Source organism: Arachis stenosperma, chromosome 3, assembly GCF_014773155.1.
Source record: "Arachis stenosperma cultivar V10309 chromosome 3, arast.V10309.gnm1.PFL2, whole genome shotgun sequence".
Lineage (NCBI taxonomy): Eukaryota > Viridiplantae > Streptophyta > Magnoliopsida > Fabales > Fabaceae > Arachis > Arachis stenosperma.
Window position 1 is genome coordinate 145,281,458 of NC_080379.1, and position 15,793 is coordinate 145,297,250.

General features: G+C 38.2%; 3 protein-coding genes and 1 non-coding gene across 4 annotated transcripts; 1 reads left to right on the top strand and 3 right to left on the bottom strand.

Moving 5' to 3' along the window:
- Nucleotides 1-693: 693 nt before the first annotated feature.
- LOC130970251 (nuclear transcription factor Y subunit B-7) lies at nt 694-1,368 on the bottom strand. Its single transcript, XM_057896264.1, has one exon. The coding sequence runs from the start codon at nt 1,366-1,368 to the stop codon at nt 694-696; it is 675 nt and encodes a 224-aa protein (XP_057752247.1).
- Nucleotides 1,369-3,078: 1,710 nt separating this feature from the next.
- On the bottom strand, nt 3,079-8,245 carry LOC130969661 (probable methyltransferase PMT26). Its single transcript, XM_057895497.1, has 9 exons — nt 8,093-8,245; nt 6,103-7,252; nt 5,868-6,017; nt 5,133-5,403; nt 4,822-4,932; nt 4,562-4,736; nt 3,955-4,224; nt 3,673-3,867; nt 3,079-3,563 (listed from the first exon to the last, which is right to left on the bottom strand). Exons 2-9 carry the CDS (start codon nt 7,210-7,212, stop codon nt 3,338-3,340), a joined length of 2,508 nt encoding a protein of 835 aa, XP_057751480.1. The 5' UTR covers nt 7,213-7,252; nt 8,093-8,245; the 3' UTR covers nt 3,079-3,337.
- A 1,131-nt stretch (nt 8,246-9,376) lies between these two features.
- On the top strand, nt 9,377-11,164 carry LOC130966820 (uncharacterized). The gene has a single exon (XM_057891644.1). It carries the CDS (start codon nt 9,377-9,379, stop codon nt 11,162-11,164), a length of 1,788 nt encoding a protein of 595 aa, XP_057747627.1.
- A 3,861-nt stretch (nt 11,165-15,025) lies between these two features.
- Nucleotides 15,026-15,133, bottom strand: LOC130971132 (small nucleolar RNA R71). The gene has a single exon (XR_009082364.1). It is a non-coding gene; the product is annotated as a small nucleolar RNA R71 (small nucleolar RNA).
- Between the last annotated feature and the right edge of the window lie 660 nt (nt 15,134-15,793).

Below are 15,793 nucleotides of genomic sequence, written 5' to 3' on the forward strand. Positions count from 1 at the left end.
AACTTTGGCAACGGTGTTTTGTTTACCATTGCCTTAGGTAAAAAACAGTTACCTTTGAGCATTGGCAACGACCATATATATCATAGGTCAAAAACCGTTGTCAAAGTGTTGCCTAAAGTTTAGGAAACAGTTTTTCAATCTACGGTAACGGTTTTTTACCGTTGCAAAAAGCCTTGTTTGTTCGAAAGCGTTTTCCTTCCCCCGCCGCATCTCCCTTCGTCGAGCCTTTCCTTTAATGGTTGGGGGAAGCATTCCCTTATCTGAACTTGGCGGGCATTCTTTCCAGCCTTATTCAAATAGGGGGTGGGTTTGGTTGGTTTGAACATAGGATAGGCTCAAGATTGGAAGATCCTAGCTACGCCATACGTTCAATACAAAATCTGGAAAGCTGCAGGGATGACAAAAAGCCTGTGTTGCACTGAAAAAAAAGAAACAAACTACGGTAACGGTTTTTTACCGTTGCAAAAAGTCTTGTTTGTTGTAGTGTAGATAGATCGAAAACAGAAATCAATCATATTATACAACAAATATGGGACAAATATAAACAAAAGACTCAAAACACTTTTTATTTTAAAACTGAGGCAAAGGCCAAAATTGTGATATATTATATGTTTAAGTACATATATAAACGTTACATTATATTCTTAAAAGCTTAGTGAAAAATGAAAGGCGTATTGGAATTTTGCACTGGTCTTACTCGTACCAATGCCCCACGGAATCAATCTGATCTTGAGGTCGTAACTGTTTCTGAATTGAATTTGGTGAAAACGGCAATGAAAATGGTTGATCCGTGGCTACATAAGGAGGTTGATGAGAAATGAGATTTGCAGAAGTATATACACTATTTAGTGTTTGATTAGTTTCATCTTGGTTATGGTGATGGTGTTGTTGATGCTGATGCTGATGCTGATGGTGTAGCCTTTGTTCAGAACGTTGTTGCTTTGGAACATTAAGCTTTTCTCCTTCTATGTCTCTATATTTTTGGAGATAGGATTTTAATGGTTCCACATAATCCTCAAACCCTAGGGTTGTGATGGCCCAAATGATATCATCACCATTGATGGTCTTTCTTTTTTCTCTTTGGCATTTGTCGGAGGCTTCTCCGGTGACAAAGCTAATGAACTCCGATACGCATTCTTGAACGGTCTCTTTGGCGTCCTTGGAAATTTTCCCGTTGGCTGGGATCACTTTTTTCATGATTCTACCAACATTGGCTATGGGGAGAAAGCGATCTTGTTCTTTGTTGTTGTTATTGCTGCTACTATTGTTGTTGTTGTTGTTGTGGTTATTGTTGTTCTTTAAGCAAGGGCTTTCAGGGCTTTCTGTGGTGAACCCATTTGGCAAATTGCTATGGCTTTCATCTTCCATACTTCTTGGGGTGAGTGGTGGTGTTAGCTTTGTAGGGTTATTATAAATTATAAATTATACATTTTAATAATGTGAAGATCAACTAAAAGAGGGGCATGAAAATAGGCAAGTGAGAAGGGTTAGGACAAGTGAAAGTTGAAAGAGAAAAAAAAAATTGGTTTAAGGTTAATTTTCACCATTGATTCCCTCGGACTCGCTCTAGATGTAGAACACTTCATGTAGCTAACTGCCAAGGACCCAATCCAACTTAAAAAAAAAAAAAACTAATTATTGACAACAGAAATACCGTTTTGACCACTTTTCACACTAAATTAGCTAGCTTTATTTACTGTCTTTAAGATATTGTTTTTGTTCAATAATGAAATGAAATATTTTCTTTTTTTTCAACCCACCCCCCAAAAAAACAAAACAAAAAAGAAGAGAGCAGTTTAAGTTCGATCCTCTCGCTCGTATTTCCTTTCAACCCTTATCCAAGTTGTGTTCATATTTCTGATCAAATAGAAACATTCATAATGTAAAGAGATTGCTAGTCTGTTTACACACAAGAAGCCTACCTAGTAACACGTTAATTAGAAAAGATAAACTCTTGATTAGGCAGTGTCTACTACGATTACTCGTTCATTAATATTAAGTAAAGGAAAAGTATAGGATACCAACATATTATCCGCCAATTTCTGCCAACTCTTATATATATTTGTGTTTAATGGAAGTGTGTTTGTAGATGTGTCTAGTAATTAATATATTTTAAATATATATATAAAGAGACACATCCAGAAAATATATCTATAAAGACACTTTTATTAAATACAGTTATAAAAAAGACATTTTTATTAGACACATCCACGAATACACTTTCATGAAACACAATTATAAATAAGAGTTGGCAGAAGTTGGCAGATATGTTGTTGGTAACGTAGCGGAACCGTAAATCCAAGATTTTTTTACCTTTAGAACTAAAATAATAAAACACACATATGACACACATTAGCCGTTACCAAGAACTCTAGCATGCTATATTGCTATAAATTAAATATAGAACGTGAATTACAAAATTAGACGTAACCGAATGACAACCATTTGAATTTTTTTTCTTTGGTTTTACTTTAAAACGATTTTGAGCTAATATTTAATTTTAGTTGTCATTCTTAATGTGCTTTTTTAATTGGTAGCATGTTAATTTTAGTGCAACTAAGTACATTGTAATAATTTTGATTTTGGTTTGATAGCATGATGGATAATAACACAAGTAAAACCCCTTACAAAAATGCTTGTATTTACCTTTTTGCTCTACATATACGAAAAAATAATCTGAATAAAATCCTCTACATATGGAACGATAATCTAGAGGGGACAAAAAAGAATTCGGATCCTCTAAAGTTTGAATTTCACTTTTTAGAGAGTAAAGTGTGATTTTCTATCTTTGAATAGTTTCTCTTTCATATTTATTCTTAGTCCCACCTATGAAATCAATGGTGAGAGATCACACTTTACTCTCTAAAGTGAAATTCAAATTTTAAAGAATCCAAATCCGACAAAAAAAATGAATAAGATAATTTATCTCTCAATTTTTCTGCATAAAGAATCTTAAAAAGAATAACCATTAAGCTATAAATAATATGTAATTGATATTTGAAATCAAATAATATGTTGTTCCTTTGAAAATATTCAATTATATAAATACTACCCACTTCGTTATATAACATTCCAAAATATCAACTATTTGGCTTCTAAGCCGAGGATCTCTACATTTCCAAGAATGAAATTTCTTTATCTATATCACCATGTTACAGCAAAATACACCAACCTCTAAATGGAGATCAAAATCAATAACCAAATGGGGGAGAAAAAAAAGAAAAAAGCCGAATACATGAATGCCTAACTACCATGATACATAGATAAATGTGGAAGTAACAATTACACAAGAATTTTTCTAAGCCAAAATCCAAAAATCACCTATCCATCTTGTCAATCAAACAGCATATTCGAGCGTCACAGTCTCCGTAGGTCGCCACATGGACTTCCGGGCACCCAAAAAGCCCTCATTTTCTTTAGTGTAAGTCATGCGAACCTCCCAATTCATAGATTTCACCATGCTCTCAAGCTCGTTAATTACCTCAGCAGTGTCTCGAACAATAAGCATTCCTTCGGGCCTCAGAATCCGATCAACCTCAGCCACAACAGCTTGAAAATTGCACCTAAGAGACCAATAAACATATTAGCAAAATGACACATAATTATTGTATGTTGATATAATCTGGCAAACTATTGATTGTGATGACTGAGAAATGAAATAATTATACACACCTTTTCTTGAGTCTTGAAAACAGATGATCTGCATGGAGGAGATCGTAGGACCTAGGATAAGTGCTAAAAGATTCACACCAATCATGATACATGCCAAAAAGACCGCGTTCATATATAATAGGAAGTGTGTCTGGAGCATCTACTGAAACCACATTCATGACCCAAATATTCAAATCTTTCATAGCTGCAGCAAACCTGGAGCCCAAAAAACAGTTATAAAACAAAGTGACAAGGACAGTCTTATATAATTCGGATTAACATTTCAAAAATGATTTTTCTTACCCTCCGTAGACTGATCTCATATCCATGACATTTCGAACATTTGACCATTGAATTCCCATCCCATCTAAATACTTGGAAACAACACGTTTCCAGTGATCATAGTCCGCAGTAAAATCGTCAGGGGCAGGCTTTCCATAAACTCCAACTTGAGAACTTGTCAACCAATAAGGTACGTTAGTCAGTCTTGCTGGCCATTGCGCTGGCCATTGTGAACCACGCTCTGATGAACTCACTGGCACTTTGTGCATGCAAGATTGCAATGGAACGTTCCTGGGATCAAAGAGATCAGATAGAAGACATGTCATATAAATGAAGACAATCATTTTGAATTTTCTTTTGCTAATTGTTTCTTTCTCTCTCTTTTTTTTATTCATTGAAAAGCTAATATATTTAGACAAAAGTGTAAGCAAATACATTCAAAAAGTAAAAGAGCCAGTTAATTTGAGGAGGAGGGAGAGTGAACAAAGGAGTGAAGAACACTCTTCACGAAGCTAAAAGTGTTTTTCATTGGAAATTAATTTTTCATTTTAAATTCTTAAACCACTGAATCCAATAATAATAATAATAATAACGACAACAACAGTAATAATGTTTCATGAAGAAATACCATGCTGCATTTGGATCATCAGAATCTGGACACATAGGTGGCTCGTTATTAGATCGTTGCTCGTAACATTCATTAGAAGTTGGCTTTCTGTATGTTGCTATACCAACTCCATTAAGTTTATCCCTGGTAATGTTCACAACTTCCCAGCACATTGCTTTTATTAGCTTTTTCATTTCTACAAAGCAAATTATAAAATGTCAGTGTCGATATACCCCGACATTAAAATGCTTAACAGAGCCAGCAGTCTAGTTATCATCTACCTTTCCATATTTCAACATCTTCTGTCTTATTTTGATAAATAGGAGTAGCAGACCAAACAAAGAAACCACCAGGCCGCAATACTCTATTCAGCTCCAAGAGAAGTTTTCCACCTACAATTGTACAAATGGTAAGCTGCTAAAATAAAAAGCCACTTGCACATGAATCAGTGTTATATTATTACTATATAAAGAAGCTGTCTCACTAAAATCTCAAAGGATCAGGTTCAGACTGTTCAGTACAGAAAAGCTGCATAACAATTCAAGCTTGTATGAACATGCATTCATCTAAACACTATAAAACAGTGAAATACCTTCTATATGCCACGGAACTCTACATCGTGCACAATGGACTATATCAAATACTCTTCCAGGGTAGGGAAGCCTCACTGTACCCATCACGGCAGAAATGGCAGGAACTCCCCTCTCAAGTGCAAATTGTACCTGAGCTTCATGTTCATCTTTTGGTGCCAAAGACATTGTAAGTACGTCTCTCTCAAAGAGAAAGCCACCAAAGCTGGCAACACCACATCCAACATCTAATACCACACGTGAGTGTCTGCCCCAAGCTATATCAGGTACAGACTGCATCACAATGTTCCTCAACAATGTCAATAAAATAAAATAGAGGAGATCACATTTCAAGTTAGTAAATCAGAAATCACATATCACACGCTCTGACAACCTTTTATCATACTCAACAAATAACATAACAAAGACTTCTGAGGGTAATTTTGAAATGATTTCCTTTTATGCTGGATGACACATAGGATAAAATATTCTGAATATTTATCTGTAAAATCAATAATGAAATCACAAATACTTGAGCAGAGGTCACAAAACTCCATGTTAATTTTGCTTTGTTTGATTTGAAATTAAATTAGAAGCAGCAACTAGAGAACACAAGAATTATATAAAGAGATCAATCGGGACCAGTGTATACAACATTTTTTCATGGAACAGGTAATATGGATTTCTGGAACTTGCAACAACATCCCATCCAGTTTTTTTCATATGAACTTGTAAACATCAAAAGCAACCAATTTTACCTGTTGTATAGTGTCAATATAATGAAGTGCCCCATGCTTGAATTGGGTTCCACCACCAGGAAAAGTAAGGTACTCGCCTGTAACTTTCACCCAATTTTGATGGCCCTTATATTCAGCAAGCTTAGTGTGTGGAACGTTGTAATACCATATCTGCAAGAAAACAGCTCATTATTTTATTGAAGAATATCTTGTCAAACCAATAATGATACTTGCTTGCATTTATGTTGATGCATACCTTCTCTCTGCTTTTGGGCCATGTAATTGGGCGTCTATATCCTTCTGGAAGAGGGACAAGGCAGGTAGGAGGTTCTTCAGGACAGTGCCTTTCTCGGTGCTCATAATGTTTGGTACTTGGAAGTTTCCTGATTGCTTTCAAGTTGTCAAGGCATGGGATGTAGTCAGGGCCAGCAGTGGAATTGCATAATTTCCAGTTGTACACAGTGGATTGCTTGGAGGATGCTTGTGACTCCTTTTCATTCTTCGACTCTGCTGCCTGAGTTGAAAAAGACCCATTCTGAGTGGTATTTTCATTCAGAAGCTCTGACTGGGCCCCAGAAGCGTATACTTCAGTTGAAGTCTGCTTGTTGGCACTGTCATCTGTTTCCTTCTCATTGGAGCTTACATCTGATTCTTTATCACTTTGTTGCACCTTATCTTCTGTCTTGTTATCAGTTGTTTCACTTGAGTCATCAGATTTCTTTTCACTTCCATCTGAATCAGATTTATTTGCACTTTCATCTGAATCAGATTGCTTATTTTCATTCGATTCAGATTTTGTATCGCTCTCATCAGATTCAGATTTCTTCTCACTATCACCAGAACCAGGTTTCTCAGTTTCACCACTATCCTTGTTTTCTGTAGTTTGTGAGTTTGATTCAGTACTTTCTGTGGGGGAATCTTTGTCCTCTGTTTTCTTGTCTCCATCTTCTGTTTTAGATTCTTGAGAAGACTTTTCTTCAGACTTGTCCTCTGATTTTTCTTCCTGGTTTTCTTTCACGTCAGAGTTGTTTTCTGAGGTGACATTTGTGTCCCCCTTGGTTGCATCCTCAGGAAGATCACCCTGATTGTCTTCAAACTTCCGAGTGTTGCCACTATTGTTGTTGTCAGTTACCTGTTCTTTCGTGTCACTCTGTGCTTTTTTCATGTCAATCGTGTTGTCCTGAGCAGCATCGGTCTTGTTGTCCTGAGTAACATCGGCATTTTGTGCAGGAACTACAGAGGAGGATGTCATCATCCATACCCCAACCAGACATAGAGCCACAAACACAACAATTGTCACTGTCGAGCAGAAACTGGACGATGACTTTTTATTATTGTCTATTCTAGTATATCTTGCTTGAGCCATGTTTTAGCAGGGTCCAACAATTCACACTGATAGTTTAAACCTGGTCAAGAAATAAAACCAGAATTAAACACCAACCATGCTCATAATCTGATTAGTAATGGCAAAACTCAGTTGCCCACATCTACACAACTCAAATATAAATAAATCTAACGAAACACATACAGTTACACGGAAATTCCATGTGCCAATAACTACTAAGAAAAATCAAATTACAGGATGCTAACAAATCTTTAAGTCAAATCGAATTGGAGGTTTAGCTATTGCCATAGATTAGTGATGATTTCAATTTCCTCTTTTCATTACATTGACATTTTTCAAGTTATGAAAGAACGAACACAAATATTGAACACAGTAGGAGATCTAATCAATTCACAAAAACCAAGAACAACCGGATCAGAAAGTTCCACGAACGGAAATGCCAATCTTGAACGATAAAGAGCGAAATTCAACAATAGACGCTGCCAAACAGAGAGATGCATAAACTAAATGATTGCCGCGGATTGCTGAAGCGGTTGACAAAAATATCGAACGTATTGAACAGATTAGCAAGCAACAGCGTAAAGTCAAAGCGTAATCAAGAACACTCACTCAGATCTACGCTACCGGAAAGAAAAAAGAAAATAAAGAACTACGATAAAAGATAACGTAATCACCCTTTCACGGAACAATGCAATCACAGAGAAATATGACAACGAAATATAAGAAAACCGCCACTGTGAGCTCAGAAACGAGAGAACAACCAAAATAAAATCAATAAATTATATAGATGTTGAATCGGTAACACAAAACAGCGACGTGTAAAGGAATAATAAAGAAAGAAATAAAAGGGAGAACGATACGTAAGGATGGCAAGGAGAATAGATTGAAGGGAGTGCAATACCTATGGATATTCGGAATGGAGCAGATCTGAGAAGAAGAAGAAGGAAGAAGATTAGAGTGGTTATCTTGTATCCATGTCCATGGCGTTGTGTTGTGCTGTTTTTCACGGGGAAGAAAGAGGGAGATTTGAGTGTAAGGGGAGAAAAGCAAGAGGGTGGGGTGTAATATATGATGGAAAATGATGGAGCCAATTGGGTTGCTATCAGTTATCAATTCAATGTCTTTTGCGTTTGTCCTTCTTTTTCATTTTTTGGACTGAAATAAAAACAAACAAAACTAAAATGTGATCATGTGATATAAAAAATAAAAATGGGTTTAAAAAAATAATAAAAAGTAGTTTTATTTACAACGAAAAAACAGAGAACAGAAGCGAGTAGGAATAGGAGAGTGTTGGCCACATGAAAGGCGGTGAAACGGGTGCTGATTAATGATTAACGTGCGCCCTAAACGCAAGCAGCAGTAATAATAATCCCCCCTAAATCACCTCTCAAAATAAGCCAATTAGCACCCTTATTAATTATCATGGTCGTTCGGCGTTCCCTCTTCCTTTCTAAGTTCTTACTAATGCTACGATTAATTATTGTTTGTGTATTATTGTATCTTCCTCCGTTAAAATTGCATTCAGAGTTGTTTTTTTAAATATTCCACTTTGCATCAGAATTTCTATACTTGGATCGTCCTCGACATGTAAACATAGTAGTCTAGAACCATAAATGAACATGTTAAGGAAAATTTTATGGTGCGGAAATGAGAAATGTTTTCCGCTGCTGAATTTACGTATCAAGTTTGAAGAGTTAATATGTGTCTCACGTGAATGAAAGTAAAAGAGCAAAGTTATTATTTGTGACACGACAAGCAGAGTTGGATCTCACTAATATCAGTTTAAAACTTTGAATTTGACAAAGTTCTAACAAATAAGGACAATTTACATATTTAAATAAAATCAGAGAAACCTTTATCTAAATACACAAATCAGAAAGTTGTTATTTATTTGTGCAAATAACATTATTATGTAAACTGTGAGAGCCAACTACGGTTTTTGATTTGTACATAAACTGTGGCTGGCAGAGACGGATTATGTGTTGGAACAAAATGACCATAAACGGTGATAGGCTACCACAGTTTATGAATGTAAGAAAATCCTCATAAAACCTTGCTGCCAGCAATGGTTTATGAAGGAATGGTAATTGGCATAAACCCTTGAAGCCTCCAACGGTTTATGAGGAGGGAATATCTATATATATGTGGGTGAGATTCAACCTGCATGAGAGAGATCATTATCATAATGGCAAGTGAGGAAGAGAGTGTTCTTGTCCTAGTGCATTGCTCTGGGAAAATTCAAAAAAGCAAGAGATATGGTGTGAAATTCACTGACAGAGAACCGGTGAGTGTTTTCATCAGTTCCTCAAGCACTTTGTCAGATCTAAAGAACAACATCTTGCAGAAGCTTGGGATTTCTGGTAGCAAGTGGGTGAAGAAGTTATTCTACAAGATTCCCATCGCAGTTGTCTCGACCCGGGTTCAGTATGATACCTTTGTGCTAGCGACTGATGAAGACATTAGGGTTCTGTTCCATTGTGTCAGAAGTTTTCCAGAGGTCAGAATACACGAGTTATTCGCAAAGTTGGATGTTGGGGTGGATAGTTCTGGGGCATCATCTCCATTTCATAACTCGACTGGCGTGGGAAGTGCGTCTTGTTCGATGCCTATGATAGCACCATCCGTTCCGCTGGTCGCATCCCCATCATTCGCGGCTGATTTAGATCGAACAGAGGCTGTTGGTTCTGCACCTTTGCAGAATCCAGGGGTCCGTGGGCAGGCATATGAGGTGGGCATCGGTGGTGGCTTAATTCCTGATGTGCAAGGGTTTGGGGAACCTGATCGAGTAGATAATGCAATGTATGACGATGAGTCTGACAAGGAGCCTGTAGATATTATTGGGGACAGCGATGATGACACAGCTGCCAATCCACCTACACAGCATGGGCCTTCTAGTTCTGGCACTCAACAGTACCCTCCACACTTCTTGACTTTAAACTTGGAGGCTCTGGGTAAACAGGTGGACGGTGGTCCCACAGTTGGGGGCTCTTCTACAGAATTTCAGATTGGGCTGTCATTCCAAAATAAAGATCAGGCTGTGTTGAGTGTGAAGGACTACAATATCCGTCGAGGTGTTGAGTACAGAGTCATTGAATCAGATCATTTGAAGTATCATGGAAAATGCAAGGAGTTTGGCAAGGGTTGCACTTGGTTGATTCGAGTAGCGCTGTGTGCACGCAAGGGCACTTGGGAGGTTCAGAGGTACAACGGTCCACACACTTGCTTGGCTATGTCTATATCGAGTGATCACCGTCAGCTTGATTACCACGTCATTTGTGCAAGGATTCTACCATTGGTTAGGACAGATGCTGCGGTTACCGTAAAGGTATTGCAACAAGCAACAGAAGCCGATTACGGTTTCAGGCCTAGTTACAGGAAGGTTTGGCTGGCCAAACAGAAGGCAGTGGCACAGATATATGGAGATTGGGAAGAATCGTATGCGGAGTTGCCACGTTGGATGCTAGGAGTACAGTTTACCATGGCTGGGACAGTTACTGTGTTGAAGACCTCTCCTGTTCGAGTTGGGGGTGAGGTTGATGACTCCATGGTGTACTTTCATCGACTTTTCTGGACATTTCCACCCTGTATCGAGGCATTCCGGCATTGTAAGCCCCTCGTTAGTATTGATGGCACCCACTTGTATGGCAAGTATGGAGGCACGCTGCTGCTGGCCATAGCGCAGGATGGGAACTCAAACATCCTTCCCATCGCATTCGCCCTTGTTGAGGGAGAAAATGCAGAGTCATGGTCATTTTTCTTGTCCAACCTACGATTGCATGTGACGCCACAAGAGGGCATCCTTGTTATCTCTGATAGGCATAATGGCATCAAGGCAACACTTGAGGCACCTGAGACTGGATGGCTGCCTCCACGTGCCTTTCGTGCCTACTTCATTCGTCATGTGGCTGCGAATTTTGCCCTTACCTTTAAAGGTAAGGATGCGAGGAGGATGTTGGTCAATGTTGCCTACTGATGAGCGGATAATTTGTACACTTTTTGGCATTGTTTTTAGTATGTTTTTAGTATGATCTAGTTAGTTTTTAGTATATTTTTATTAGTTTTTAATTAAAATTCACTTTTCTGGACTTTACTATGAGTTTGTGTGTTTTTCTGTGATTTCAGGTATTTTCTGGCTGAAATTGAGGGTTCTGAGCAAAAATCTGATCCAGAGACTGAAAAGGACTGCAGATGCTGTTGGATTCTGACCTCCCTGCACTCGAAGTGGATTTTCTGGAGCTACAGAAGCCCAATTGGCGCGCTCTCAACGGCGTTGGAAAGTAGACATCCTGGGCTTTCCAGCAATATATGATAGTCCATACTTTGCCCAAGATTTGATGGCCCAAACCGGCGTTCAAAGTCACCTCAAGAAATTCCAGCGTTAAACGCCGGAACTGGCACCTAAATGGGAGTTAAACGCCCAAACTGGCATAAAAGCTGGCGTTTAACTCCAAGACAAGTCTCTACACGAAAATGCTTCATTGCTCAAGCCCAAGCACACACCAAGTGGGCCCGGAAGTGGATTTTTATGTCATTTACTCATCTTTGTACACCTTAGGCTACTAGTTTTCTATAAGTAGGACCTTTTACTATTGTATTTGAGGAATCTGGGTAGCTATCTTCTAATTTTATGCTATCTTAGATCATTTGGGAGGCTGGCCTCACGGCCATGCCTAGACCTTGTTCTTATGTATTTTCAACGGTGGAGTTTCTACACACCATAGATTAAGGTGTGGAGCTCTGCTGTACCTCGAGTATTAATGCAATTACTATTGTTCTTCTATTCAATTCCGCTTGTTCTTTGTCCAAGATATCACTTGTTCTTCAACTTGATGAAGGTGATGATTGACACTCATCATCATTCTCACCTATGAACAAGGTGACTGACAACCATTCTTGTTCTACAAGCATTCGAGGCTTAGTGAATATCTCTTGGATTTCTGATTGCATGATGCATGGTTGATCGCCTGACAACCGAGTGCTCGCCTGACAAACGAGCCAGCCATTCCGTGAGATCAGAGTCTTCGTGGTATAGGCAAGAACTGATAGCGGCATTCAAGAGAATCCGGAAGGTCTAACCTTGTCTGTGGTATTCTGAGTAGGATTCAATGATTGAATGACTGTGACGTGCTTCAAACTCCGAAAGGCGGGGCGTTAGTGACAGACGCAAAAGAATCACTGGATTCTATTCCGGCCGGACCGAGAACCGACAGATGATTAGCCTATGCTGTGACAGAGCATCAGGGACGTATTTTCACTGAGAGGATGGGAGGTAGCCACTGACAACGGTGAAACCCTACACAAGCTTGCCATGGAAAGGAGTAAGAAGGATTGGATGAAGACAGTAGGAAAGCAGAGAGACGGAAGGGAAGGCATCTTCATATGCTTATCTGAAGCTCTCACCAATGATATACATAAGTATCTCTATCTTTATCTTTATGCTTTATTCATCATCTATACCCAATTGAGTCTGCCTGACTGAGATTTACAAGGTGACCATAGCTTGCTTCATACCACCAATCTCCGTGGGATCGACCCTTACTCGCGTAAGGTTTATTACTTGGACGACCCAGTGCACTTGCTGGTTAGTTGTGCGAAGTTGTGTTTATGCCATGGTATTGAGCACCAAGTCTTTGGAGCCATTACTAGGGATTGTTTATGTTTTGAAAAGTATTGATCACAATTTCGTGCACCAAGTTTTTGGCGCCGTTGCCGGGGATTGTTCTTGTGTATGGACAACTGACGGTTCATCTTGTTGCTTAGATTAGGCATTTATTTTTTTCGAAATTCTTGAAGATGAATTCTAGAGTTTCATGATGATTTGCTGAAATCTGGCTGGCTGTAAAGCCATGTCTAATTTCATTGGACCGAGGTTTCAACTTATCATCACAAGAGCTTGTTGATCTTGCTTTTGGAGCAGTGATCTGCTAAGGCTTGGCTGGCCTTTGGCCATGTCTAGTATTTTGGACCGAAGCTTTCTTTGAAAACTTGGCTGGCTGTGAAGCCATGTCTAATTCCTGGACCGGAGTCTTAGACTAGCATTGCACTGATTCCTGGAATTCTCATTAAGAATTTTGATATCTTTTTCCACTTAATTTTCGAAAATCACAAAAAAATTCACAAAAACCATAAAAACCAAAAATATTTGATGTTTCTTGCTTGAGTCTAGTGTCTCATCTTAAGTTTGGTGTCAATTGCATGCATTCATGTGTCTTAAGGATCTTCAAGTAATTCTTGATGATTTCTTACTCTGATCTTTGAATTCTTTTGACTTGAGTGTTTATGTGTCTCACATAGTGTCAATAATATACAAACTGCTAAGTTTGGTGTCTTGCATGCATTGTTATTTGATTCTTGTTGCATTTTGATTATTAAAAATCCAAAAATATTTTTTATTTGTGTCTTTTCAAGTCAATAATACAGAGAATTGAAGATTCAGAACATACTGCAGAGGAATTATACAGAAAAAGCTGGGCATTCAAAAATGCCCAGTGAAGAAGGCAGACTGGCGTTTAAACGCCAGCCAGGGTACCTGGTTGGGCGTTTAACGCCCAAAAAGGGTGCATTTTGGGCGTTAAACGCCAGAATGGATACCATTCTGGGCGTTTAACGCCAGGATGGTGCTAGGGGGAAGATTTTGTTTTTCAAATCAAATTTTTTTCAAGTTTTCAAAGTTTTTCAAAATCAAATCTTTTTCAAATCATATCTTTTCAATCAAATGTTTTCAAAATTAATTTCTTTCCTTTTTCAAAGATACTTACTAACAATTAATGATTTGATTGAACATTTTTTGCCTTTTCTGTTGAGGAAGGTTTCATGTTTGAATCATATCTTTTCTTGTTAGGCAAGTCATTAATTTTTAAAATCATATCTTTTTAAAATTGTTTTCAAATCATATCTTTTCAATCACATCTTTTTAAAACCAATCATATCTTCTTAACCACATCTTTTTCAAAATAGTTTTCAATCAAATCTTTTTGATTTCTAATTTAAAAATCTTTTTCAAAAATCACTTGATTTCTTTTCCACTTTTATTTTCGAAAATCAATTAGTGTTTTTCAAAAATGTTTTCAAAATATTTTAATTAATTTTCGAAAAATTACTTCCCTCCTTCTCACATCCTTCTATTTATGGAGTACCACTCCTTCTCAATGCACAATTCGAACCTTATCCAATTAAAGTTCGAATTCTTCCCCTTCTTCTTTCTTCTATTTTTCTTTTCCTCTGACACCTCAAGGAATCTCTATACTGTGACATAGAGGATTCCATATCTTCTTGTTCTCTTCTCTTTCATATGAGCAGGAGCAGAGACAAAGGCATTCTTGTTGAAGCTGACCCTGAACCCGAAAAGACCTTGAAGAGAAAGCTAAGAGAAGCCAAAGCACAACTCTCTTTAGAGGACCTGACCGAATTCTTCAAAGAAGAAGAAGACATGGCAGCCGAAAACAACAATAATGCAAACAATGCAAGGAAGGTGCTGGGTGACTTTACTGCACCTACTCCCGACTTCTATGGGAGAAGCATCTCTATCCCTGCCATTGGAGCAAACAACTTTGAGCTTAAGCCTCAATTAGTTTCTCTAATGCAACAGAATTGCAAGTTCCATGGACTTCCAATGGAAGATCCTCATCAGTTTTTAGCTGAATTCTTGCAAATCTGTGACACAGTCAAGACTAATGGGGTTGACCCTGAGGTCTATAGACTGATGCTATTCCCTTTTGCTGTAAGAGACAGAGCTAGAATATGGTTGGACTCTCAACCTAAAGAAAGCCTGGACTCTTGGGAAAAGCTAGTGAATGCCTTCTTGGCAAAGTTCTTTCCACCACAAAGATGGAGTAAGCTTAGAGTGGAAGTCCAAACCTTCAGACAGAAGGATGGAGAATCCCTCTATGAAGCTTGGGAAAGATACAAACAATTGATCAGAAGATGTCCTTCTGACATGCTTTCTGAATGGAGCATCATGGGTATTTTCTATGATGGTCTCTCTGAACTATCCAAGATGTCCTTGGATAGCTCTGCTGGAGGATCTCTTCATCTGAAGAAGACGCCTACAGAAGCTCAAGAGCTCATTGAAATGGTTGCAAATAACCAATTCATGTACACTTCTGAGAGAAATCCTGTGAACAATGGGACAAGTCAGAAGAAAGGAGTTCTTGAGATTGATACTCTGAACGCCATTTTGGCTCAGAATAAAATATTGACTCAACAAGTCAATTTGATTTCTCAAAGTCTGTCTGGAATGCAAAATGCACCAAGTAGTACTAAGGATGCTTCATCTGAGGAAGAAGCTTATGATCTTGAGAACCCTTCAATGGAAGAGGTGAATTACCTAGGAGAACCCTATGGTAACACCTATAATTCTTCATGGAGAAATCACCCAAATCTCTCATGGAAGAATCAAGAGAGACCTCAACAAGGTTTCAATAATAATGGTGGAAGAAACAGGTTTAGCAATGGCAAACCTTTTCCATCATCTTCTCAGCAACAGACAGAGAATCCTAAGCAGAACCCCTCTGACTTAGCAACCATGGTCTCTGATCTAATTAAAACCACTCAAAGTTTCATGAATGAAACAAGGTCCTCCATTAGAAATTTGGAGGCACAA